Source organism: Parasteatoda tepidariorum, chromosome 6 (assembly GCF_043381705.1).
Source record: "Parasteatoda tepidariorum isolate YZ-2023 chromosome 6, CAS_Ptep_4.0, whole genome shotgun sequence".
Lineage (NCBI taxonomy): Eukaryota > Metazoa > Arthropoda > Arachnida > Araneae > Theridiidae > Parasteatoda > Parasteatoda tepidariorum.
This window is the reverse complement of record NC_092209.1, coordinates 34,867,594-34,894,559: the sequence shown is the minus strand read 5'-3', so window position 1 is coordinate 34,894,559 and position 26,966 is coordinate 34,867,594. Positions and strand designations below refer to the sequence as shown.

Here is a 26,966-nt window from a genome sequence, read left to right as displayed (position 1 = left end):
TTTTCTGTAAATATATATATAAATAAATATAGGAATACCGATTCGTAATGAATACATTTCATTAACAATTGTGAACATATTAATAATGAAAAACAATAAATTATTTAGAAAATATTTAATGATTTATATTTTATTAATTATTTTGAATGAAAATGAAATTTATGTCGTTTTATCAATATTAATCGTAAGATTGAGTTTCATGGCAGACGGTTGAATTATAGGTGTGGAGCTGCATCTACTCTAGTTCATTTATTTTAAAGTATGTATTAACTGAAGATGAATTAGTTTAAATATGGTTTCCGTTAAAATATAATCGAAAAGGGACGAAAATAAACGCTGAGGATTGTAAAACATTGAGAAACATATTTCTTTCAATGTTAAATTCCTTTGTTTGTATTTGATGCGAAATATTAATGCAATTTTTTATAAATGCATATCCTTTTCTTTCTTTATTTGTTATTTGGTTATTAAAAAAAACATTGTTTTTGAATTTTCATAAAAATAACAGAAATATTAAATAAATAGTGGATTATTTATTGGATATAAATTTAATTGCAGATTTCGAAAATCATAAGTGGCTAAAAAAATAGTTCCGCAAACATCACTCTGGAAACGCTGCTTTAGAGTGTTAGTAACATTAAATGTGTCATATTTAACTAGATTATTTCTTACCTAATGATTTCTTTCTATTATTCAATGGGCAGTTAATGCATAGCAGAGATTGTTGCCCTCATTCTTCCATATACTGAGATTTGAATAAATAATTATTTTACGTAATTTGCCATGTGGGATTCTGTTATCTTATGATGGAATATTAGTTTTATTCATATATATTTTATTTAAAATATATATATATATATATATTTACCCTTCCTTTAATTCTTGTGTGAAAAAGAATCTTTGCATTTGGTTTATTTTTTTGAAGGAGGAGACAAAAATGTTCTTACATCTTTTTACATTTAATCCTATTTAAGATGTGAAGCATGAAAACACTTATAAAGAGAAAAAGGGATTAGCGAAAGATAATTTTTTCTGCTAGAAAAGTTCACATAATTGAAACAATGCCTTTTCATATTTCATTAGTTATTATGTTTTACATTTTTTATATTAATAGCTGTTTGTAATAATAAAAAACGTTAAGTTCTGATTTTTTTTTTTAAAATTATAAGATAATAAATTATTTTTTACCTCGAAAATTGTTTTGTTTATATTTTAACTGCTGATGGTCCCTTTTTAAGGATGGCTCTAAAACTGCATAAGTTCATCGAAATTATTATTTGGCATAAGTTATTTTTAAGTTTTCGTTTCATTCAAATATTATCAATGACAGCACATATTAAGCATGCAGTTGATAATGTTTTTTTTTTCATACTCTAAACCAACACAAAAAACTAAATTCTTAAATTTAATATAGTGCATATTGCATAAAACTTTTTGTTTGAATACTTTTGTTTAGTCCTTTGTAGTTTGCTTGTCCCTGTGAGGCTAAATTTTTTTTTTTTACATTTAAAAAATTTAAAGTTTTAGTTTTAAAAAATTATTATATGTTATGCAGTTATACCATATCATAAAAACATATTTGTTGACTTCAAATTTATCCTAAACATTCTAACTTTCAGACATAATCTTTGAATTTAAAATATTTTTTTTTTGCAACATTGGTGATAAACTCATTGTTTTCAAAATGAAATTTGTTGCGATAAAATGTTTTAACTTCATTCATATTTTAAAATGTTGCTTTTATTTTATTCAATATAGACCATTTTCCTGTATCAAAATGCCTAATTATGTGTTTTATTTTTAAGTTTTTTTGTAAATTATTTAAAAGCACAGGAAATGTTGATTTGAGTTAATTAAGTTACTTAAAATTCAGGATTAAAAAATTCTTTTTGGTTGCAGATTTGGATTCCTGGCTTAGAATTTTACTTGAATGATCCTATAGTGTTTGATGCTTTTTCATTTTCTATTTTTTATTACCAAACTTAATCAATAAATTTCATTTTTATATAATTAGTGTGTAGTTAGAGGATAAAATAAAGAGAACCAAAAAGAAATATTTCTTCTTTTAAGAATGATTTTGTACTAATTGATAATCATAAAACACATGTTAGCATGCTTTGTTTTCATTAATGAAATTGAATTGGCATTTCATAAAAAAAAAAAAAAAAATAACACGGAAAATAAATTATTGTAATCATGGAAATAGTATTAGAAACTGAATGATACCAAAAATTAGATTTTTTTTTTTTTTAACCGGGGAAGATGTTCATCTTTTGTTATTTCTTTAAAACTATTCAATCAATTATTTGAAATTTTTTAATAACTTTCTTGTATTTTCTCTTTAGGATTATTCCAAAGAATCAGTTAGCTATGTACAAAAATTTTTGATGAAAAATGAAGTTCCGGTTAATTTATTTCAGGTAACATAGATTTAAATTAGTTTTATGTACCAAAAAATATATGTATATATATTTTGTCTGATTGTTGCAATTTCTTTTTCTAGCCATACATAGAAGAAATTTTTAGTTTATTAAGAGGTGACATATTTAGTAAGTTTATTGAAAGGTTAGTATATTCTTTGTGCTATATTTATATTTTATGTTTAAAATATAAAAAAAATTGTTTTAAAATAAAAAATTGTTTTTTTTTTTTTAAAATTGAAATTTCATCAAATCTTTAATTTTTTAAAAAATTTGTTTTTAATTAGTTAATTAATATTTTCACCATAATTTAAATATTCTTTTTTTTATCTTTTCATTTGTGACTTAATTGTCAAAGAAAACGAAGTATATTATATGCTTATTTTTAAAAGTAGAAAATGCGTCCAATTGGAGTTTCTTAAATTTTAGTTTTATTAATTAGCGTATCCATAAAATATCATCAATACTATTAAATTAGAATGCACCAAAAATCCTTAATGTTTAATTCAGACAATGGGGAAAAAAAGATTTTTTCCTTTAAAAACGAAGAATTTTTTTTAAAAACAAATTAGCTAAATTATTTTTTTTCATTAATAATTACTAAGAGCAAATTTTTAAGTTTGTTTAAAACAAAAATACTTTAAAAATGTTTTTAAGCTATTGAAGTTAAAAACAATGCAATAATTCGTGCTATTATTTATTTCTTAAAATTATTTCAAGTTTGCTTTCTATATATTTTTTAATATACATTTCTTTTACTACTAAAATTTAATACTATATCTTCTGTATAGTCTTTCATGTCTGGATATGAAATTAAGTCATTTTTTAAAATTATCATCTTTTTTATACACCAATACTGGTTTTTATTTTAACATTTCATCACAACAAAAATATTTTTGTAAAGCTTACTCTTTGCATATTAACCCTAGATTTATAAACAATACACTTTTTGATGGTTCATTTCAGTTTGTTATAAACTTATATTTTACAAAACGTGTAGAGTCTTATTATTTTAACTTTTTGTAATTTTTTAATTGTTGAATATGTTTAAGAATAAAAATCATTACATTTTTTAATGCATTTATAATAAGTGACGCACATTATTTATTTTATTAATATTTATTTTATTGTTATGCATTTTATTATCACAGAAATGATTGTGCTCCGGAAAAAATCCGGATTTTCGGATTTTTCTCTAACCGCGATCCGGAAATTTCCAGAAATCCAAGGTCCAAAAGTTTCAAGAAATCATAAATCACATATATGTATAAAAATTCTTATATTTTTTATTTAAAAATAGTTGAACTAGAATTTATGCTTGGCAGCTCTTTCATTTCTAAATATTTTTTCTGGTAGAATAATAAATTTGATTAGAGATAAAAGTAAACTTATATAATTATTCATTTAAATTATGCTGTATATAATTTATTTAGAATTTCATGTTTTGAAAATATCAATGATTTAAATTTATTTTTGAAATACGTCATTAATTATTTTGCTCAATAAATTTGCAGGATTTTGCTCACAATCACTCCTGTTATCATGTATTTATTTTAAATTGTGTAAAGCATATTGTACATGTTGCATTATTTTTTTCAGTGAAAAATATACAAGGTTTTGCCAGTGGAAAAATTTAGAGCTTAACATACAAGTTAGTATTACTAGTAACAGTTTTTTAAAATGAAATTGAATTGCAAATATCATGTGTCACAATTAAAAGTGTACTGGGTACCCGGCAATAACCTGGTACCCTACCTACCCAAACCTGGAAACAATTTCACTATGCGGTACTGGGTACCAGTCTCAAGGTACCTTGACCCTGCCACTTTTACTGGGTATTCAGTGCTGGGCAACACTCTTTTAGGTTCAGCACAACCATTTTCTGATTATAGTTGACCTTGAAACTATTTATATATGATTTTAGAAATTCATGTATTTCGTCTATGTATCCAGTTTCTTAAACCCGCAGAATTAATTGATTTAGGCACGAAATATTTTACTTTTATGCAGAATTGCATTTGAGAGAAATCTTGATAAAATGGATACCTTCTTGACAGAGAATATATTCGCTAAAGGGAGGTGTTACTGGGGCGACAGGCATGAAATTTCAGATATCTAATGGTGAAAGCTATTTTAAAAAAAACTAATATAATAGTTGCAAAAACACAAAATTAGATCTAGGGAATGAAATTGATGTTTTTAAAGTTAATAAAATTATAATGAATGAAGTACTAAATTACTAATGAATGTAGTAAATTAGATCTCATTGCTATACTAATGATTGTACCATGAAACCTCACGAGAGCGACCACTCTGTTTCACAGTAGTCTTTAATAGAGGTTGGTCATTGGGTTAATTTCACTGACTTCAAAATGTTATCAAATGTACATGATTCTTTGCAAGTGTTTTTAATTATCCTCATTTCATTTTCTTGTGTGAAAATTCCACTTGTGTTGGCGTCATGAAAATCAATGAAAAAAAATTTGCGTTAATAAATATATCCCCTACTGATCTAATTAGTATGTGTAAAAACAAATTTTATCAATTATGTATGATGGAACTATTTTAAATAAATGAACAATTATGTTTTTTGTTTAAACTTGCGTTTAATTTTATTTAATAAAAATTAGTTTACTTTAAAACATGAGTTTTTTTTGTTTGAAATGCTTAGTTTTTTTTTCTGAAAAATTTTTTTCTTCCTAATTTAATTTTTAACTCTAAAATAAATCATTGATAGCATCATCTTTAGTGTATTCTTACTGTAACATGAGGTTGTCAATCTCTTTTAGAGATAATCAAAATGAGCTCTCTAAATAAGAGCCACTCAGAAATATTTTAAATGCCTTGGAATCTACTTATTTGTTGTGCTAATATTTTTTATTTTGATATTTTTTGTGCTTCCTTATTTGACCTTTCCCGCATTTAATGCGGAGGCTTGTTCGGTCGCTGGGAGAGGTTTTGGTGGTCTGTGTTAAAGGTTTTCTTCAGCACAAAGTCTACGGAAAAAATTCCGTGCCCCCCGAAAGTGGTCGTATATAGAGGAGGTCGCTACACAGAGGTGGTCTTTCTTGGAGGTTTCATTGTACTAAGTTGGATCTCATCGCACATAAATTTTATTTATAGTTATTAAATGATTTAAAATTAAATCATGTTAGTTAAAATATTTTTCATTTTATATGCTGTCATTTTTTTAATAAATTTTGTAAATATTTTATATTTTGCAGAAGCTACATGGATAAATGCTATTGAAAATTTAATTAATTATAAAGTAAACTATCATGAGATGTCTACACTTACTAGTAAAGTTTTATGTTAATAATTATACATACAGACAAATTCAAATTTCGTGTAGAAACTTTAAAAAAAATTTATTTAAAAAAAAAACAAACAAGCTGAAAATAAAAACATAAATTTTTATTTCTGTTTTTATTTTCAGTTATTTTGCACGATAAATTTCTTTAGAACTATATGTTTTAAAGTTTTCCTTAGATAAAAATGAAAATTATACGATTTTTATAAAATTATACGATTTGTTTTGCATAAATGTTTTAATACTTGTCTGGGTAATAAATCCAAATTTCCCTGGTTGCTGTCAGTAATTTTATATGCAACCTGACTGGTTAAATATGTAACCAGTCAGGTAACATATAAAATTTTTGCCGGGTGTCAGGAATTGGTCCTGTGAAAGATTCAATTTTCACCGGCTACCAGGTATCCGATTCTTCTTTAGTCACAATCAAATTTTACTATAATAATTTCAAATTATTTCTTATGTTTCATATTTATTTTAGTTAACTATGAATGACTTCAGTGTTCATCGAATCATAGGGCGAGGTGGCTTTGGTGAAGTTTATGGTTGTCGAAAAGCAGATACAGGCAAAATGTAAATATAAATAACTTATTTTCTGTGCACATTTTAGTAATTTAAATCATTAATTTTTTTTTAAGTTTCAAATATAATTGTCCTAAATTGTTTATTTGCAAAACACTAATTTTCCTGCTACTCTGGATAAATGAGATAAAAATTCTTCGTAATTATGTTTAAAATGTTATTCTTATTAAGATGTTTCATCGCTGTATGATTATTTTTTTATAATAAATATTTTAATTAGAATAATGCAAGTAAATTGCTTTAATTACAGAAAATGATTATATTAAGTTCCAGTATGTCTGATGGCGTTTCTATTTTTTTCTAGGTATGCTATGAAATGCTTAGATAAAAAAAGAATAAAAATGAAACAGGGTGAAACACTAGCGTTAAATGAAAGAATAATGCTGTCACTTGTCAGTACAGGGGTATGTATTTATTTTTTGCTTACTTGTTCATCTGTTTTATAGTTGAATGAAACTTTAAGAAGAAAAAGTGATAATTATTTACTCAAAAAGGACTAATTAATAGTTTAGTTTTTAGAGATTTATTTCTCTGTTTGGAAGTAATGACTTATTGTTTTTTTTTAAAGTTGTATAAAATTATTTTACAATGTAGGTCTTCACATATTTAATTGTTGTAAAGCTGGTTTAAAAAGTTTTTAATAGGAATTTGTTTTTTTTAAAAATAAGGCTTTTTAAGCGATTGGGGAGGAGGGGGATTATCTCACTTAAAAAATCATACGTCATGCTTTGATTGCTCAACTTAGTTACTTTTTGTACATTGTTTGTGTTACATTTTGTTTTTTACACTCGCTGTGTTAAAACTATAAATTTAAGATTTATAGTTTTTACTATCAGGTGATTTTATCTAAAATGCTTTTAGGGATTAAGGAAGTATTTAAAATCAAACCTGATCAATCAGAAAACTAAACTATTAATTTATAATTACCTTATTAGACCTTTACTCAACTACTCGTCAGAAACTTAGACTGTGACACAAAAAGATGAAAATACTGTTGGTGTTTTTGAGTGGCAGATATTATGAGTTACTTTTGGCTGAAATGTACAAAATAATGGCATTTGGCGCAAACACTCAAATCGAGAGCTTTACTGTTCCTTCCCAAGAACCTGACATCGTCAAACACTAATAAATCTAAACAATTAAATGGGGTGGCCAGGCCACTGAAATAAAAGCTAGGGCTGCCCCAACCTCAGATGGGTTGTTTGCCTTGAAAAGTTTTTTGGTATCCTGATAGTGAATAATTGGAAAACCATGCCTAACAGTAGAGTGGTCTGAAAGAAAATTCTCTGTTGTGTCATTAAAGAAAAAGATTATTCTGAGATTCATATTTGCAAGTATGACAAAGAAACTGAAAAATGTGAAAGCATATGGCTACATTTATGTATGGGACTATTTACTTTTTTCATAATAATTTTGTTCTACTATAAATGAAAAATTAACTTCATTAAACCATACTATCGGCAAAATTTATCCTCAGTGCTATTAAATGGCCGGTCATTGTCCTATTGCCATTGCAAAAGGATGATGAATTTTCATAATCTTGCTTCCGCTGTTGTTGGAGACGCTACATAACTTTTCAGAAATTGTGGCGATGATGAGTTTGTCTTAATACTTGACTTCAGAGTTGGTTTCGAAATTACATAAAAGATGTGACAAAAACGAAAGATTATATTTTTTTGCTCAAATGCTTAATTCAATTAAAATTTTTACTCGTACTTAATTAAATTAATTTCAATTGAAAACTTTTCAAAGACGAGTTCATTTCTTTGGGAATAATAATTTTTGTGAAGTTTAATTTAAAGTTACAAAAAATAAAAAGGTTATCGTCTTTTGAAGCTAGAATAAACTTGTATTTTTAGATTGATGTGCAAAAACATTTGATTACATAAAATTATTATTTGCATATTAAATTATACTTATTAAAATTCATCTTGGATGTTAACAGCTTTAAACAGTAATAAAAGTTTGTACTGAAATACATACATCCTTTAGGGGTTGTAGTTAATATTTCTTATGTGTATATGTAGTAATAATTTTTGTATAAAATGTTTGTTTGTTAGTTATATGTCACTGTCAACAAGAAACAGGTGTTCACAAAAAGAAAAGAAATAAAAGTTATTGTTGGTATTTTGTTGACAAATTTGGTCTTTATTTATTTTAGGAAGACTGTCCATTTATTGTGTGTATGACTTATGCATTTCAAACTCCTGATAAATTATGCTTTATACTGGATCTAATGAATGGTAAGATTTAAATGTCAATAAAAAATTTATTTTGGTGATTTTTCTAATTGATATTTTGAGAAAAATAAATAAGAAATTAACTAAGTTTTAAATAACTTTTGTTTAGCATCATTGTTAACTTCGAATTCAGTGCAATAAATGATAATTGTTGAATAATTTATATTTAAGAGCTTGTACATCTTGGAACAACTTGGTTATTTCTGCTTAAATTATAATTTTTTATTTAAATTTTTTTTATTAAATATAATCAGTTTTATTACTTTGTTTATTCATTAATTTTAAAATAATTCTTTTGCCACATTTATTGTTTTCCGCCCGATAATTATTAATATGGTTTTTTAAATGAAATCTTATCTCTCCCTTTTTTTACACATGGGAATGTTATATATGCTATCACTAACAGCTTATAGTTGCATGCGGCTTTTGGTGAAATCAAATGTTGTTGGCAATAATGTTCATCATAAAATCATTATTACAACTATATCCTTATTATTATCGATCTGAAATCTTTCTCATAATATGTTTCGTATCTTCTGGTAATATTTCTTTTTTAAAAGTGCTTCAATTTCAATAGTTAGTAAAAGTGTCTTGTAATATATTATGTGACATGCATTTTGCAGTCTTAATTTCAAGCTTTTTTTAATATCTTTGTGATTTTTTTAAAAATCTTTGTGCAGTCCCCTTTCGAACTCGGTCTGTTATATGAAATTGAACCACTTAGTTCTTCTAATCTTGAATTCTTATTAAATATACTAAGAGAAAAAACTCTTTTGAAAATTTGTTTATGAGCTTATGTGGTTTCTGAAATGAACAAATTTTTTTTGTTTGAAGCATTATTTCAAATTGTTGATTCTTCGAAATCTGATTCATTATGTTTGTTCGTTGATGTGAAAGATTATAGAATTCATCCCCATTTTTCAAAGAATTTATCCGCATCCTGTTAATAATGAATGTATTTATTTATATTCTTTATCTATATTCTTGCATTATATTAAAATCTAAAAAAACTAAAGCAAAGTAAAAATATTATTATTATTATTATTATTTTTTGATTAATTGTGGAGTTGTCATAATTGTGAAATAAATTGTTTCACTGATGTGAAATGTTTTTCAACCATTGCAATTTCAGGGTTGCGACAGGCGACTAACTATTTTTGGCCTGAGGTGACTTTTTTTTTACCTGAAAGTGCTAAAAACGAAACTATTTTCAGGAAAAAGAGACTATTGGGAGCCTTTTCTGTTCGCCTAGCGATGCTTTTTTAGTATAAATTGGGTTGGCAGCCTGAGCAACTATTTTGTTCTTTCTTTTCTGTGGCAACCCTGCAATTGTATTAGCAGATGATATACTCATGTCACTTTATTTATTTTTAGGTGGTGATTTGCATTATCATCTCTCTCAGCACGGTGTTTTCACCGAACAGGAGATGAGGTTCTATGCAGCTGAAGTAATTTTAGGTTTAGAACACATGCACAAAAGATATGTTGTATATAGAGATTTAAAGGTGTGTGTGCTGCAATATTTTCCTTCAATCGCGAAATGTTTTATGTTCATCTTAAAAAAACGAAACATTTATTGAAATAATTGTCATTTCTTTTGTCTGGTATGACTTACTTACCCATGCCATATGTGCCACAACAAAGCTTTAACAGTGGCACCCAGAGACGAAAATAGAATTTTGTCCTCTTATGTCATAATTATGTCAAAATCTGTAAAAGCCCTATACTAATATACTACTGAATTCAAAAATGTTAAAAAACAGCTCTACTTAACGCTATAGCAATGTGGTCCTTTAGTGTGGGACAATTCCAAGGTTTTAAACTCCCCTGTTTTGATACTTTTTTGTTTTGTTAATAGTGATTATTTCTCTCTGGTTTCTTTATTTTTCTTTGTGTCACTAGAGTGCACAGTTAATATTGAGAAAAATGTGGAAAATATATTGCAATTCATGATTTTTAAACAGTTCTGGGGATGCAAATTTTTTTTTCTGTATCAAAATATGCAAAAGCCAGTTTGATCTATAATTGTTACCCATCTGAAATCCAAATTCATATAAGCAAATATAGGGAATATATTTTAACTGCAAGTGATCTAGATTAATCAAATTTTGTAAATTTATGATTATGAAAGTTTCCAAATCCACATGATTTGGCTGCCAGATATTGTTGTAGATCAACAATATGTCATCTGATCAAAATATCAACATATTTTCATCAGCATATCAACATATGTTGGTGTTGCATGCTTGAACGTATGTTTGTGAACAAATGTTTTCTATTATGAGCATAATAAAATAAAATTATCATTCAATATTGACTGAAATGCTCCTAAAATACCTGATTTTGTTTAGAATCCTCAAGAACTAATCTGATATAGAAAATTTTGTAAAAGAACTACAGTTTTACAAGTGATATTAATTCAGTACTAGCTATTTAATAATCATTTAGAATTAAATGTTTTTTAATCTTTATTTTCTACATAACCTTACTGACTAAACTTTAAAAATGCTTAATAAAATTTCAGTTTGTGCTTTTGTTTAATTTATATTATTTATTTATTATTTTTTAAATATTTTTTTTAAAGTTTTCACTGCTTAATCATACATGAAAGATATGTGCTGTTTACATTATCCTTGAATTTGCCTATAAATAACCTTTTCTTCACATATTTTTTAGTATATTGAAAGGGGCAGGTATAATTTTTTTTTTCCTAACAGTGGTTTTCACTTCAAAAGTGGAGGGGATCCTCTGCGGAGGATCCCCTCCGCAGAGGATCAAAATTGTGATGGCATGTCTTCGGATCATCCTCCGGGATGTTTCCCAGACCGTCGCCAATAGCCCATTGTGCAGCTCTAGTGCGACGTAAATTAACAACAACACTTCAAAAGGTTTGCCACCCTGTAAAAATCACATCAAACATCTAGTTGAAATATTTGGGGGAAATCTTTAAAAACCTTTCTAGTTGAACTACTTCAGATCAAGATAGTTATGGATATTACAGGGTGTGTAGCATTTTTAAAAAGTGCTTAGAGGTGCTTATTTTGAATTTGGGGTTTGTAAAAAGTGCTTAATTTTCTATCTATTAAAAAAAGACTTTTTTATACAGTGTCGATTGTCATTTTAAATTACAAAAAAATGCACAATTTTCACAATTTTCTCTGCAATATTTATCAGAAACTTGTTATTTTGTCATGATTATGTGAAGTTTACGAAATAGTTTTTTAATTTTACTGATTTTATGTTCATAAATTAAGAACTTCAAACGATAGAAAAAAATAATTTATATTACTTTTATCCTAATTATGATTTTCTTTGAAAGTGATTAAAAATATTTTTTGAGTGCTTAAAATATACTTAAAAGGTGCTTATTTTTTGATGGAAAATCTAGCTAGGAACCCTATATTAGCTCCAATTATAGAACTATGAAAGAAAAACACCGGTTTTATGTTTTAACTGATTCTAACTAAACTGAACTAATTAGAGGATTGCTGTATGCTGCAAAAAGAAAGTGAACTCACTTTGGCATGTTTCAAGTTTTATGTGCTGTTGTATACTTGTATACTTCGTTCGTCTTAGTATACTTGAAGCTGCATCCTATCAAACTTTTACCATCATTAGTATAAAGCATATATTCTTGCTACAGATTAAAATCTGGTTTAGTTTGTGAAGAAACAAAGAATTGGATATCTCTTTCTTGTAAAATGTAATAAATAAAATTGCATAATATAGAATGAACCATATTTTATTCAATGTTATTTTTTTTCATTCATTCATGATATGCTCAGAAATGTCATGTAAATAAATGGTATTTCGTTTTTTGTGTAGCCTGCTAACATTCTACTAGATGAGCATGGACATGTTCGCATTTCCGATTTAGGATTAGCCTGTGATTTTTCAAAAAAGAAGCCTCATGCTAGTGTGTAAGTTAAACTTTGAATTAGTTAAAATAGGTTTTATTGATTTTTTTTATAATTAAAAGGGAAGTATTAAAAAAACTTCTCCTTCATGCTGTTATGTAAATAAGTATTATAAAAGATGCAACTAAAATGTATTTATATATTTGTGTCGAAAGTGTATGAGTTGTTCTTTTTGTTTAAAAATATTAGAAATAATTGCATTTTTTTAAAAATTATAATATGATATTTTATATTTCTTATAATAAATCATGATTGTTTTCAGAATGAATGATATAAATTTTTTTAAAAATTACTATTGTTTGAAAAATTGAAAATTTAGATGTGGCTATTAATTTCCAAAACAGTCTTTAAATTTCTTCAATGCCATTAAATCTTGTCATTTTTGCATTTACTATTTTTATTTTGGGTTCCCTAAATTTGTAAGGAATTTGTCCGAAAAGTATATGAGGATATGGACTGTTTTCTTGTTACAATCTTCAAAATTGAAAAATTTTCACAAGAGATATCCATGATCATGATAATAAATCATAAGTTAAGGTGTGAAATCATATAGAAAACCCCTTTCAAGTGGGTTTGTAAATCACACATTATTTTTAGAGTTTTTCTAAATTAATAGCTGCACTTTGTACAAACTCTGGTTGCTGATCTTTGAACGATTGATGAATATATTTGTGTTTATTTTATTATTTTAAAAGATTTATAATTAGGAAATATTAATTAAATAATTTAATATTACTATATTACTAAATTTTCATTAAATGCTATTGTAAATTATCTATTAGAAGTATGGAAAAATAGCTCAACGTATATAGAAAACATATTTACAAATTATGCTCAGCTGCTAAAAAAGCTTTCAGCCAGCTTATTTTTTATAAATGTAAAGGCTTTTCTGATATCAATGCTATCAAATTTATTGAAATTAATGCTAGTTAATTTAATTATTGTGTGTCATAATACAGTGAAACCGCCAGGAAAGACCACCGCTTTGTAGCGACTTCCTCTGTTTTTGAAAACTTTCGGGAGACAAAGAATTTTTTTCCATAGTCTTTGTGCTGAAGAAAACCTTTAGGAGAGACCACCGAAACCTCTTCCAGCAGCCAAGCAAATTTCTGCATCAAATGCAAAAAAGGTTGATTAAGGAAACACGTAAAAATATGAAAACAAAAAATATTTGCGAAACAAATAGGGAAATTAAAATGTATTCAAAATATTTTTGTGAGGCTCTTATTTAGATAGCTCTTTTTGACGAACTCTGAAAGAACAGCCTTATGTTACAGTCAAATGGCACTTAAAACGACACAATCAATGATTTATATTTAAGAGAGTTGATAGTTAAGTTGGAAAAAAAGTTGTTTTAGAAAAAACTAAGCATCTCAAACAAACATCTTCTCATTTTTTAAAGCCAACTAATTTTTATGATATAAAATTAAATGCAAACTTAAACAAAAAGCATAATTGTTAATTTATTCAAAATAGTTCTATCATTCATAATTTTATAATTTTTTAACCATCGTTGAACAGCCGACACAATTTTTGGGTTTTTGACTACTAATGTTCAACTCTGCAGCCTTGTAATTTTGAGCCCAATCCAGAAGACAAGGGAACTCCTGTATCAAGTATTGGGAGAAATTTGCCTTCGTGGAGGACTTTTTAATCGAACTAACCCGCATTTGCGTTACATGGAGTGGAAGATCACGAGAACCACCCACAGTTAGCCTGACGAGCCCACTGAGGATATTTCACGTCATCACTGTGGTCGGTGCAAGCCAGATGCGGAATTCATATCAACTGGGATTCGAACCCGGTTCGTCTCATTGAAAGGCGAATTTTACCCTTAATTATGTCAGTAGGGATAATTTTTATCGACATTAAATTTTATTAATTGATCTGGTTTTCATGATGCCAACCAACACTAGTGGTATTTCCACATCAAGAAAATTACACTGATTACAATTAAAAGTGAAAAATCGTGTACCTTTCATGACATTTTGAAGTCAATGGAGATAACCCCCAAGAGCAACCAATCTCCATTAGTGACCATTTGTACTGTTGAATAAAGAATGGTCGCATCCGAGAGGTTTAATTGTATATTTGAAACTTTTACACTTCACATAAAACTAATGAATTCAAACTTATTTGACAAAATAATAAAATGGAAATTACCGTTTACACTCTGCTTATATTTTGATGTTATAAAGCTAATATAAAATCTTAGTTCTTAAAATAGTTTAAAATTTATTAGCCATAATGCATATTCACATGCTTTAAAAACTGCGTGTCACTAATTAAAGTTTGTATGACAGGGGAACTCATGGATATATGGCGCCTGAAGTATTATCAAAAGGAACTGCTTATGACTCTAGTGCCGACTGGTTCTCCTTAGGTTGTATGTTATACAAGCTACTTAAAGGGTAACGTATATATATTTTTAGATTAAATTTTTTCTTATGTTATATTTATATATATGTTTTGTAATATATGTAAAATTTAGTAAAAGAAGAAGATATAAATGATATTCTAAAAATGTTAAATGTTGGCTTTAAAATGTATTAGGGTCAGCTATATTTTTAAAATCTATTTCTTTTTTATATTCAAGTCACTAAATAAGATAGCATTAATGAGAAAATTTGTTTTCTAAAAAGATTTATGTTGCTAAATCAAATTAAATGTAATTTATAATTTTTTGTCTATAAAGCTGTTCATGTATAATATTTTTAATGTTTAGCTAGGATATTAAATTAACTAATTTCTGCATTCATGGTATTTTATGTTGTAATAAAGAGTATAGTTTATCACTTAATTGTTCTGATTTTGTTCTTTTCTATGTTGTATGAACTCTGGTTATCACAGTGCGAAAAACTTTTAGGTATTGTGGTAACTAAAGTTTCAGACTAATTTTATTTAAATTTATCCTTTATTTTAAAAAAATGGAAAATCTAAAAAAAATTTTGTGAAAAAAATTATAGTAAAATACCACATTATCATAGGGTTAGGGAAGCTAGATAACAAGGACCGATGTTCAAAATAATGAAAGATCAAGGAAGAAAAGTGAAACGGATTTTATTCAAAATGGCGAAAGACGAAATTTTTTTAAAATTCGTGCATTTTGAAATTGCTTAATAGAGTGCGCGAACTTCTCGCGTTAATAATTTTTTATTGTGAGAAAAGAAAAAAATATGCGAGATTCTCGCGCTGTAGTGAGAACACTGTCTGTGTATGTACTCTTATATAATTCCTTTATTTTATTGAATTTTTTCTAAGAATTTAAGTTTCCTAAAACATTTGAAAATTAAATGTGCAGAGATGCAGTTCCAAAAAAATTTAAATATAAGTTGGAATATTTTTGTAAAATGTTTTATTTATTTCTATAAATGTTAACATTTAATATTGTTATTAGAGTCTGAAAATATAGTCTTTTTTTTTCATTTACATATAAATCATCTAAACCCTAATTTTGATTACTTCATTCTAAAATTTAAAATTTTGACTGAAAAATATTTTAAAACTTTTTTTTTAAAAAAAAAAAAATACAAGATATTCTTTTGTGTAAGAAAATATGAAATAAAATTGTATACTTATCTTGAAATATATTTTTATTTGCGCGATCTTTAAAAGTCAATACTGTTATGTATAATGTGAAAACTGTGTTAAAAAGTATTTATTCTTTATTACAGTCACAGCCCATTTAGGCAGCACAAAACAAAAGATAAGCACGAGATAGATAGGATGACTCTGACCATGGTAATTTACAACACATTTTACTTGATCGAAATTCATTCTTTCCCCCCTCCCCCCCAAAGATTTTTGTTATGGTATACTATTAATAAAGAATAAATAATGCTGTAATATTGAGATGGTGTGATGAGTTTTATTGTAAATATGTATTGTTATATAAGCAAAATCTGTGAACTACTATTAATTTTTATAATATTATCGTTAGAAATCTTAAAGAAATAATGAAATTAATGATTTTTAGTGTTTAGAAAATTAGGGAGCATTCTTACTAGGTATAGTTGCATTATCACTTGCCCCAAACAGATTATCAATTTCTAAATATGTATTTCATGAGAATTTTTATTTTGTTGGAAAAGTTACAAGAAAAATAGTTTACTCAACATTTGTAAATATTTTGTATTGAAATTAAACTTTTTATTTAAAATACAGAAAATTGTTTGTTTTTAACAAAATATGATGGAATCTCGCCAATCTTATTTTAAGATTTTATCTCATTGAAACTTTACGCCCGTTTTTTAATGGCAGCATCAAATTATTATGGAGCATGCTTCAAAACTCCAAGTAAGGGAATTCACTCGACTTCTTCCTTTTTACCTGCTTTAAAATTTAGATACTTTGGTTAAATTTTTTTTAATTGACTTAATGTTTTTATGCATTGTTCTTATCACTTATTGAATTTTACTGATTATTCTTTTTTTTGTATGGCTCTTGAGTGTGTTAGAAAACATTTCTTTGTTCTTATTAATTGTGTTTATTTCAGAATGTGGAATTGCCTGATAATTTTAGTATTGAACTAAAGAATCTTTTGGAAGGTCTGCTTCAAAGGGATGTGGATAAAAGGCTTGGCTGCAAAGCACAAGGGTATGCTATTGAACCTTTACTTTTAGTAAATCTTCTTAAAATTATAATTCATTTTAAATTTTTATTTTACTAATTAAATATTCCGGTAGCAAAATTTATGAGGTGAATCTGCAGCACTATCTACATGAATCTAAATTTGTCGGTGACCTCAGCACAGTCAGACAAAGATTTATATTTTATACAATTCAGCTTAATCTATGATACATGCAGCAAAAGTTTCATATGTAAGGTCATTATGCATAAATACTTTATGTTTAAAATTAAGTTAAATTTTTTACAATGATAGCAAAAAGAAAAAAAAAGGAATAATGTACTATATACCATATTTTTTTATGTGTGCATATTGTTGCTTTATTTTAAATAATTATTGTATTTAAAGCCAATTTTTTTACTTTTGTCTCCATATTATATTACAATTTCTAATTATTTATTGGTTTTGGAGGTTTATTGTTAAAAGTATCATTTATTGCTATGCAAATTTTCTTTAACATGCTTTTTTTTCATGGAAAAAAAACTTTTCAAAAATTTAATTTATTCCAATTATTGTGTTGAAAATTATTCTATAAAGTATCAAAATAAATTTTTTCCCTAAATAATTTTTAGATTTTAAATGCAAAATATTATTTTGGAACTTATATTTTATTCAGGTGTAATTTTCAAAACTTCAGTTTTATTTTTCTTAAAAAACTCTAGTTGTTGCTTAATTAAAAACAATTGCTTAATTTTTATTGCAGAGCGGATGAAGTAAAAGACCATCCTTTCTTCACGGGCATTGATTGGCAACTAGTGTACCTGCAAAAATATCCCCCGCCTCTCATTCCCCCGCGAGGAGAAGTGAATGCAGCTGATGCATTTGATATTGGCTCATTTGATGAAGAAGATACAAAGGGAATCAAAGTAAATAAATATTGTTTTCTTTCATTATAGTTGAGACATATGCTTTTAAAGATAGCCACGTCCACTATTTTTTTCCAATTTTAGGTAAATTAAATGATTAATTTCTAATTTCTCCCTCTTAATCATGTCTCTGCTTTTCCAATTAAAATTTTAAAAAAAATAAGTAAATAATATTTGTTTGTATATTTCCTTGCTTTTCACAGAAACTGGTTTTTTGATGTAGTGTAGCCATCAGCTTAAAATTGAGATAATGCTCAGACAGTTAAAAAAATCTTTGTCCTTTTCGTTAATGATACTGCACCTGTTTTTCAATGTTTTTTAGTCCCTTATCACATTTCACCATACCTCCTATCCCATATAGCTTGTCACACTCTATTACTTGAACATGTACTTGCTGTTTTGGGGCAAAGCACTGCTATGAATCATATTTTAATTTCTTTTGTAACCATAGGTTCTTAAACATGTTTCATTAATCTTGCAAAATATGTAAACACTCGCTGCTTTTAAAGTGAATGAAATAAAAAGAAACTTTTCAAGTAATTTTGTAGATTACACAAAAATTAATTTTGCACCTGTCTCGTGTCAGAGTGCACTTATGTTAATGGTATTGCAATGAGTAAGTTGTCCCACAGATGAATGTTAATGAATAGTGCATCTCCAATGCATGTTTATCAATTTACTGTTAAACTTTTAACTATGTGTTTTAGTGACATAATAGTATTTATGAGTATTAAATGAGACTAAGGTTAACTGGCCATAAATATTATGAAATACAGTAGAACCCGGATTATCCGAGTTAATGTGGACCAAGACTAACTCGAATAACCGAAAAACTCGGTTAAAGCGAAAAATGTAAATTAAGATAAGTCGTGTAGGTTTAAATGTATATGCTAACAAATACAAAGGTTATACAGATACACCACATGCAGTTCATATTTTAACGATAATTAAAGAGTTCTTAAGTTCTTACTTAAAAAAGTCCTTAATTGTTTTTTGTATAACTTTACTTTGGCGTTTTTCTGCAGCAATGTTTCGCCATTTTTTTAAAGATAACAGGATTGCTGGTGTTGCTTCTTGTTGTTCTATGTATTCAATAGCACTTTCGATAGCTTTTAATCCATCTGTGTGTGAAATTTTCATACATCGATTTTCATCCTCATTCCTGAGTGTTTGTGAGATCAAGTTCAGAATTTTTTTCGGTAGTTTAAAGAAATAGAAAATGTAGAAGCAAAAACAAAAAAAAATCGTAGAGATATTTGACAGCTCGGTTAAAGCGGAGACTCGGATAATCGGGGCTCGGATAACCGGGGTTTTACTGTATTATTATTTTTGTATACAAAATAAAACCAAGGAGAATAAACAAAATTATCAGAAGAAAACAGCATTTTTATCTTTTTTGAATAAACTAAGATGAAAAAATAAATATATAGTTAAAAAATATTTAATTCTGCTGATTATTTTCAATAACTTTAGTGATTTGGCACTTCTTGTTTCATCTTTCCCTTTTTGCACATACTGTCACAATTTCAAGTGGCTTCTTTACTTGTGATATTTGTAGACTTCTGCTTTCTTTCTTGTAAAATTTCTGAGAAATAGATTGAACTTATTTAAAAACCAAAGGTCTTTTAATTGTCTTGTTTTAATGTACTAATAAAAAAGAATCTAATTTTTTTTGGATGTTTGTAGTTGACAGATGCTGATCAGGAGCTTTACAAAAACTTTCCAGTTGTTATATCAGAGAGATGGCAACAGGAAATAGCTGAAACTGTATTTGAAACTATCAATCTAGAAGCAGACAAAGTGGAACAAAAAAAGAAAGCCAAAATGAAAATGAAGTTTGATGATGAAAAAGGTAACACTTGATGTGCTGGTCATAAAATCATTTTAACTTATAGAATATTTGCTTAAAATATTTGTTGTCATTGATTATCATTTTACTACGTTACTTATTTTGAGTGTATTAAGCTTTTTTGTGAAGGCTTTTTCATCAAGCAAAGTAAGAAAAAATTTTTTAGTTGAAGTTTATAATGCCATGTGGAAAATGAGAAACATTGAAAGGGCTAAATAAAAAAATTTATCCAATATTACAAAAAAAAAAAAAAAAAATAAAAATAAAAAAGAAACAACTTTGAAGAAAGATTTTTACCTACATAAATAATTTCAAATCAGTAATTAATTGAGAATTTTTTTGTATTTTTATTGATATTAAACAATGCAATGCAAAAGTATCTTCAAGTATATAATTAAAGAATTAGTTAATCTTGTGGGGTATATCTAAATAAACAACATGAAAAGGTTTTAGTATTATAATAAAGAACCTTCTTTAATATCAACAAATAGGCAATTAAAAAGAATATTTTTGAAATAAAAAAAAAGAGACAGGCAATATATTAACTGCAGGGTGATGCGTCAATAAATAAATAATGAAGCCGATATTTATATTTTTCTACATCATTGAAGAAAAGGTATGAAGTTTGCCTATTTCTAACCAAACCAAAAGGTATAAGAATATAGGATCTAAATATGTTTTGTGATTTATGTTTTATAAGTGATTAAAATATTTTAGAAGAGATCAGATATAGTTTATTAATTACCATCAGATTTATAACTTATTGATAAATGTCTATCTACTTTTTATGTATTCATAAAACTACAATATCCCTTTTATTTTTATGATCCCCTAAAATAGTTTTTAATATTTTCTTTTCTTTCTTTTATTTTTTTTTTATCATATACAATTTGTTCTTTTATTTGTTTCAGAATCTGATTGTATCATTCATGGTTACATAAAGAAATTGGGAGGTCCTTTTGCTTCAGCATGGCAAACACGTTATGGTAAACTTTATCCTAATCGACTGGAGTTACATACCGAATCTAGTAGTGCCAAGCCAGAGGTATGCTCTCTTAATGAATTAGCTTGTAATTTTTTTTAAATGTTCTTTATAAATGTTTCTAGCTCGAAATAAGTTTTTATGTAAATTGCTAAAGATGATGCTAAATTGTTGTAACTCAAAATTCAAATTTTTTATTAATTTTTTTAAAATGTATTTTTTTATATCTTGTTATGGTGCTTTTTTCCCAACGAAATTTTTTTTTTCTTTCTGGTGATGTGACCCAGGGTCAAATACCAGTAATGGCTGGTTGATACAATGGTCAGAATCTCCTTGTCATCAATCTAATCATGGGGGTTTTTGCAGTTTTCTTCTTTATGCTATACAAATCTTTATGTTACAAGGTCACAGAGTTGAGCATTTATGGTTGTAAACCCAAAAATGAAGCGGCTTTTTAACACCAACTATAAATTTTTTTTTTTCAGACACCCTATATAACCAGTCTATGAACAATTTTAAATTTGGTTTTCTTCCACTGATAGTGTATTTTTAATTTTCAGCTGATTTTTATGGATCAGATAGAAGAAGTCGTTCCAGATTATGTCATGGTGAAAGGTGAACAATGCATTGTATTAAAAATGAAAGGCGACAAAGAAAGAGATGCAAAAATTGTCCTTACAAATCCAGTAAGTAATAATTGGATAAACAAAAATGTAATAAATTAAGGGAGAATACAACACCCAACTTCTGCTCGATACTAAATTGCTATCTTTTCATCTTATTATCTTGCAAAAATATTACAGTTCTATATATTAAATTTCTGTAATATTAAAGTGCCGTTTTTTATTTACTGATAATGTGAAATTTTTTTTGCCTGCTTTTATCAATAAATAACATTTTGTTACAGTTTGGGCATTAAAGGAAACCGGATTTTATAAAGTTATTTTTAAAGTGTGAAAAATTAAAGCATGCTACCATTAGCAAAAATGCTAAACATTTGTAAATTTATTTACTAATAATTATTTATATTTTGAAAAAATAAATAAATAAACCCAAAAATGTTTTTAATTTTAAGTTTTTTTTTAAGGGTAGGTATCTTTCACTTACAATATCAATTACTCTTACTTGAAATTGTTTTAGTGTAAATAATTATTATATTTACTAAAAATATTGTAAATAAAATGTATGTATTTAAGTTTGCACTTTTTTTTTCATATCATATAATTAGTAAGCAAATTAAATAAATTCATTTTTAATCATTTTCTGATTTTTTATTCTTTTAAAAATCTTGTAACATTACAATTATTGTTTGCTATTTATTAAATGAATAAAATGATGTATTTATGAAGTGTACTAATATGAGATTTTTTGCTTTGTAAGCATTTACAGTATTATTTTTATACATAATTTTTTGTCATTTTGTAGTGGCAATTGATTTTCATTTGCAATAATTTCTAAAGTCTTCAGAGTAGTAAATTCATGACATAATGTAGTATATTTTATCTTATTTTAAAAATATAGTGACATTTTATTTCTTCTATAGCAAATTATGAAGTATAATTAAGTAAAAAACTAAAGAATCAATAAAATTTTATTTCTAGTAATCGTAGAAATCAAAAGCAATAGAATTTTTTTTTTTGTAAAAATATTGTGTTTTAAGGATAGCTTCTTTTTTATTAATTATGTTAAATAATAGCTTATTTAATGACTCATATTGATTGATGGTGTAAAACTGCTTCAATAATTAGCAAAATTGTTGAAAGTGATCTTGCAATTGTACTATTTTTCTGAGGTTGTTGATTTAATTTAGTTGAATTTCCAAAGTATATGAAAAATCTATGCAAAAATAAAAGTTTCTAAAGAATTACTCACATTTACATTTTTTCTGCTGTATAAACTTTCTATTACTTTTATGCCATTACTTAATATTTTCCAGTGTATTGAGAAGTATTGTATATTTTTGTTTAGAACTATTGTTCTCTATTAAATAAATAATACCAAAAAGCCAATGTGATAATATATTGCTTGATTAAAAACTTCATTCGCTTCGTAAATATACAAATTGGAAATAACAGTCAACTTGTTTTAAGCGTTCAAACATCTGGCGAGCCTTGAAATGGGCTCCTGTTTTTAAGCGTTATTGACTGTTATCTCCAATTTGTATATTTTTGAAGCAAATTAAGTTTTTAATCAAGTAATATTGTTCACTATGCTTCAACTATTTGTAAATGTATTTCTTGAAGCATATTGGTTACAAGAAAAAAAGCCCTGTTTTTTAGCAATTATTTAGCTTTCAGAAAAGTTATTAGACTTTCTTCAATTGAAATACACTAATACGTGTCTGTTCTAATACAGGATGAAATTGGTCTTAAAGAATGGCTCACATCCCTTAAATCAACGTACAAGAACTCTTTAGAACTTTTGGCTAGTATGGCTAAGAAAGCTGGTAAAATATATGGTACAGAAACTAATAATAGGAATAATATAGTATCTCGCAATACTAATGGCAACTGATTACTTGTGGAGTAAGTATTTATTTTTTGTTATTGGTTTTGAATTTTTTTTTTAAATATACTGTCTTAAGGTTTTGTTACATTTTAAAAAACTGTATATAAAATATTTTTGTCATACTGTAAAAATTTTTCTAAGTGCTGTTGTGTGTATTTATTAATGTTTTTTTATAGTTTTTGCGTCTTTTTATTGTATTGATTATTAGAGAAGTATTTAACCTGGTTTAAAAAAATGTATTAGCTATTAAATAATCATTTTCCACTTCAGTTGGTCTTATGCATAATGGCTCCCTTTTAATTTACATTTTTTGAATTCTTTTTAAAATAGTTTTCGTAATATTTGAAAATGTAATGTAGTTCAATTTCTTACCCTAGTGTTTTCGCAACATAAAAAGATAAAAGCAAACTGTTGAAAACCAATAATTTAAAAAATTACAGATGATTTTTATTAACGTGACAAAATTTTTTTTTCTTTGAATTTTTGATTACACCCTTTAAAATGGCTTCATTTTATATATAACTTAATTTTATAAAATTTTCAGCTTAATAAAGTAATATTTAGACCCTTGCCTAAGTGCCAAAGTTTGATAAAAAAAATTATTTTTTTTTCTTCTGAAAAATCGCTCATTCTTTTCTGTAAATTCTGAATGGTTGGCTGTAGAAATATTTGGACTCATTTTATAGATAATATTTTTTAATTTCATGTTTTATAATTTAACCGTGTGTAAAATGAGTTGACCAAAAGTTAAAATTTTTTTTTAAAAATAATCCTTCCAGAGTTAAATCAATTTCTTTAACAGTGTTGAAAGAAATTTGTACATATTGTTAACTATGTTGAAATGGATCAATTAAGATAATGGTTTTACTAAGGATTTTGTTACTATATTTGTGAAATGTACCAGATTGGCAAAATGAAGTGATTAAAATCAGGTTTTTCCAATCTATTACTGAACTAAGCTCAGTCGCACAACAGCCTATGAAGGTCCAAGGTCTACCCTTTCTATCCATTTTTAATTTTTTTTCTTGAGCTCTATAGTGCAGACGTAGATATCCGAGTTGAGTGATTAGCCCAACACAGAACCCCCAGTGTTTAAGTATGCTTGATTGTCATATTATCGACCCACTAAAGGTATGAAAGACTTAGTTTCTCTGGTCTGAAGATAGAACCCCGGTGTTATCTCCTTCCCAGTGTATTATATTTTTTGTGTATGGATCTTTTAGAAACCCTAACACATGGATTTAGTATGTTTGAGGGTTACTGTGGTTCATTAACGATCAACTTTTTATTTCAAGAAATAATTTAGTCGGTTGTTTCCATATGGAAGACAAAGTGTTGTAATAATAATTTTTGTTTTGTCGTAATTTATTTAATTTTTGAGAAAGAGTTACCTTAAATTTGGTGTCATCTTGTCTTGCCTTATTAGCTAATATCTTCCTTCCGTGTAATATTTCGAAGAATAATGTCAAACCAAAAGTAAAATCTTGAATTAACCATGAATTGATCAGCTAAAAGCATCAAAATAGAATTTAAATAGAAAGAATAAAATGACACTGTATCTCTTTTAATCATCTTTTTACATTACATTCGTCTAGTTTTGATGAGTAAAAGAAGTTAATAGTTTAAACTTCTGTAGGCAAATACCCTTAGGACGAATTCTAATAGCATATTGCTATAAAATCTCTGAATTTAGTTATGTTATAATTGTATTCCACTATATTGAGCACAACCACAATAATGCTCATACAATACAGCTTATATATAAATTAAACTAAACTCAGTGGCACGACAGCCCATAGAGGGCCAAGGCCTACTGTGCCCATCTCAGTTTTCTTTACCTTGGACTCTGGTGTGCAGGAGGAGATGTTCCGGTCAGGTGGTCAGCCTAGCGCGGAACCCCCACTGTTTAGTTCCCAAGCATTCTTGGTACTCATTTATCGACCCACTGAAGGGATGAAAGGCTGAGTCAACCTTACCCGCCCCCAGGATCGAACCAGGGACCTGTGGCACAACAGCGCGAAGCACTACCGCTCTGCCACCGGGCATCTTATATATAAATTACTTTACTAAAATTACTAAACGTGTTAACTTTTTCAAGATTAACAAAATTTTTTCTTCAAACAATAAAATGTCTTTTTTAAAATAAAATAGGAAATAAAACATGCATATTTTTTGAAAAATAGCGTTTTTTAAAATAAAGGTTTAGTTTACTTCCAGTTTCAAATGTAATTTTAAGACAGAAAGATAATATTTATTTGATAGTATGTATAACAAGGGAAAAGTTTTACATAGTTTATTTTAAAACAAGTGAGAAGCAAGATCGGAAACAAAGGGATGCGAAAAATTATGTTTATTTATTCTTGTTTGTTTATCTAATAACAAAAAGACCTACAAAGTAAATTTAAAATTGCATCAATCATTGAAATCTTTACTAGGAGGGAAAGGACATTCAAAGCATAATTAATCCACAACTTACTGAAGATTCATGCATGCGTGGTAATTCAGAGATTTTTAGACCAGCCTTGATGTTTTCTTCTGCCAGCTGGTACAAAGCTGATGTTTCTGAATTACCAAATTTGGGATAGGAGATAAAATAGAAGCTATGCAAGCACTACTTCTTCAATGCTGACTGTCAGTGAAGAATTTGTAGAATTTGTTAGAGCAATCAATTGAAAAAATTATTTTACCTTGCATGTCATCATCACATTTTAATTGCGAGATCAATTTTTGATTCAAAAATAGCCTTCAACTTGAAATTTTCAAAGGTTTAAGGTTATGTTACCTGAAATCAATTAACATCTGATTAATGATGAGTTGGTCAAACACAAAATTAGTGACATCGAAGATGTTGCTATGCAACTGTTTCTAGTCAATTGTAAAAACCGAATCAATGCTTATTTCTTTTTCTTGGCACTACTGCCCATAGCAGGCTAGAGCTGTCCCAATTTTTTTTCCCATTGGAGTCTCTCAATTGTAGTTTCCAATAAATCACTATTAATGTTTTCAATGTCTTCAAGACAACTAAATTTTTCCCTTTTCTATTGCTACCTCACTTGTTAATGGTTAAAATCTTTGTGGGGCTGTTATCTTCTCATCTAAATAAGTACCCCTTATTTTTTTATTTGATGCTTACTATGTCTGGTTGCTTATATACTTCCAGGGTGCATAGCGTTTTGAAAAAGTGCAGGAATGTGATTCTTCGCGGATTTCCGCTTTTATCCAGATTTTTCCATTTTTCCCGCTAATTTCCGCTGATTTTTTTTTTTGCACAAGTTAAAATATTTTATGAGGAAGCGAAGCGAAAGTATTGAAGTCCTCATTCCTCCCTCAAACATTGATTTTCGTATTTACCCGATTTAAAAGTTGAACGTTGCGATTTTTAATCAGGCGATTTAAATGTCATACATTGCAATTCTTATTTACGAGATTTAAAAATCCAATATCGCGATTTGTAATTACGCGATTTTAAAACCCTATTTAGCGATTCGTATTCACGCAAGGATTCTTATTATCTTAATTTCAAATCATGTATGTGATTCATATTTATATATTCATGCAATTTTAAAATTAATCATCGGGATTTATAATCACATGGTTTACAAGTTTAAAAATTGCACTTTTTTGTCAAATTTTTGTGTGTGTATATATATATATATATATATATA

The 26,966-nt window shown here is 27.1% G+C and overlaps 1 protein-coding gene across 1 annotated transcript in view; it reads left to right on the top strand.

Annotated features, from left to right (window-relative positions):
• The window catches only part of LOC107446386 (G protein-coupled receptor kinase 1), a 136,099-nt gene that overhangs the window by 101,255 nt on the left and 7,878 nt on the right, over positions 1-26,966 (top strand). The window contains exons 5-20 of the mRNA XM_016061016.3: positions 2,346-2,420; positions 2,504-2,565; positions 4,020-4,071; positions 6,212-6,303; positions 6,617-6,716; positions 8,474-8,555; positions 9,927-10,057; positions 12,378-12,472; positions 14,773-14,880; positions 16,144-16,210; positions 16,965-17,065; positions 17,800-17,962; positions 19,649-19,814; positions 20,723-20,856; positions 21,354-21,479; positions 23,149-23,318. Coding sequence (XP_015916502.1) covers positions 2,346-2,420; positions 2,504-2,565; positions 4,020-4,071; positions 6,212-6,303; positions 6,617-6,716; positions 8,474-8,555; positions 9,927-10,057; positions 12,378-12,472; positions 14,773-14,880; positions 16,144-16,210; positions 16,965-17,065; positions 17,800-17,962; positions 19,649-19,814; positions 20,723-20,856; positions 21,354-21,479; positions 23,149-23,307 — 1,713 coding nt within the window. The 3' untranslated portion in view covers positions 23,308-23,318. The remainder of the gene's footprint in view (positions 1-2,345; positions 2,421-2,503; positions 2,566-4,019; positions 4,072-6,211; positions 6,304-6,616; positions 6,717-8,473; positions 8,556-9,926; positions 10,058-12,377; positions 12,473-14,772; positions 14,881-16,143; positions 16,211-16,964; positions 17,066-17,799; positions 17,963-19,648; positions 19,815-20,722; positions 20,857-21,353; positions 21,480-23,148; positions 23,319-26,966) is intronic.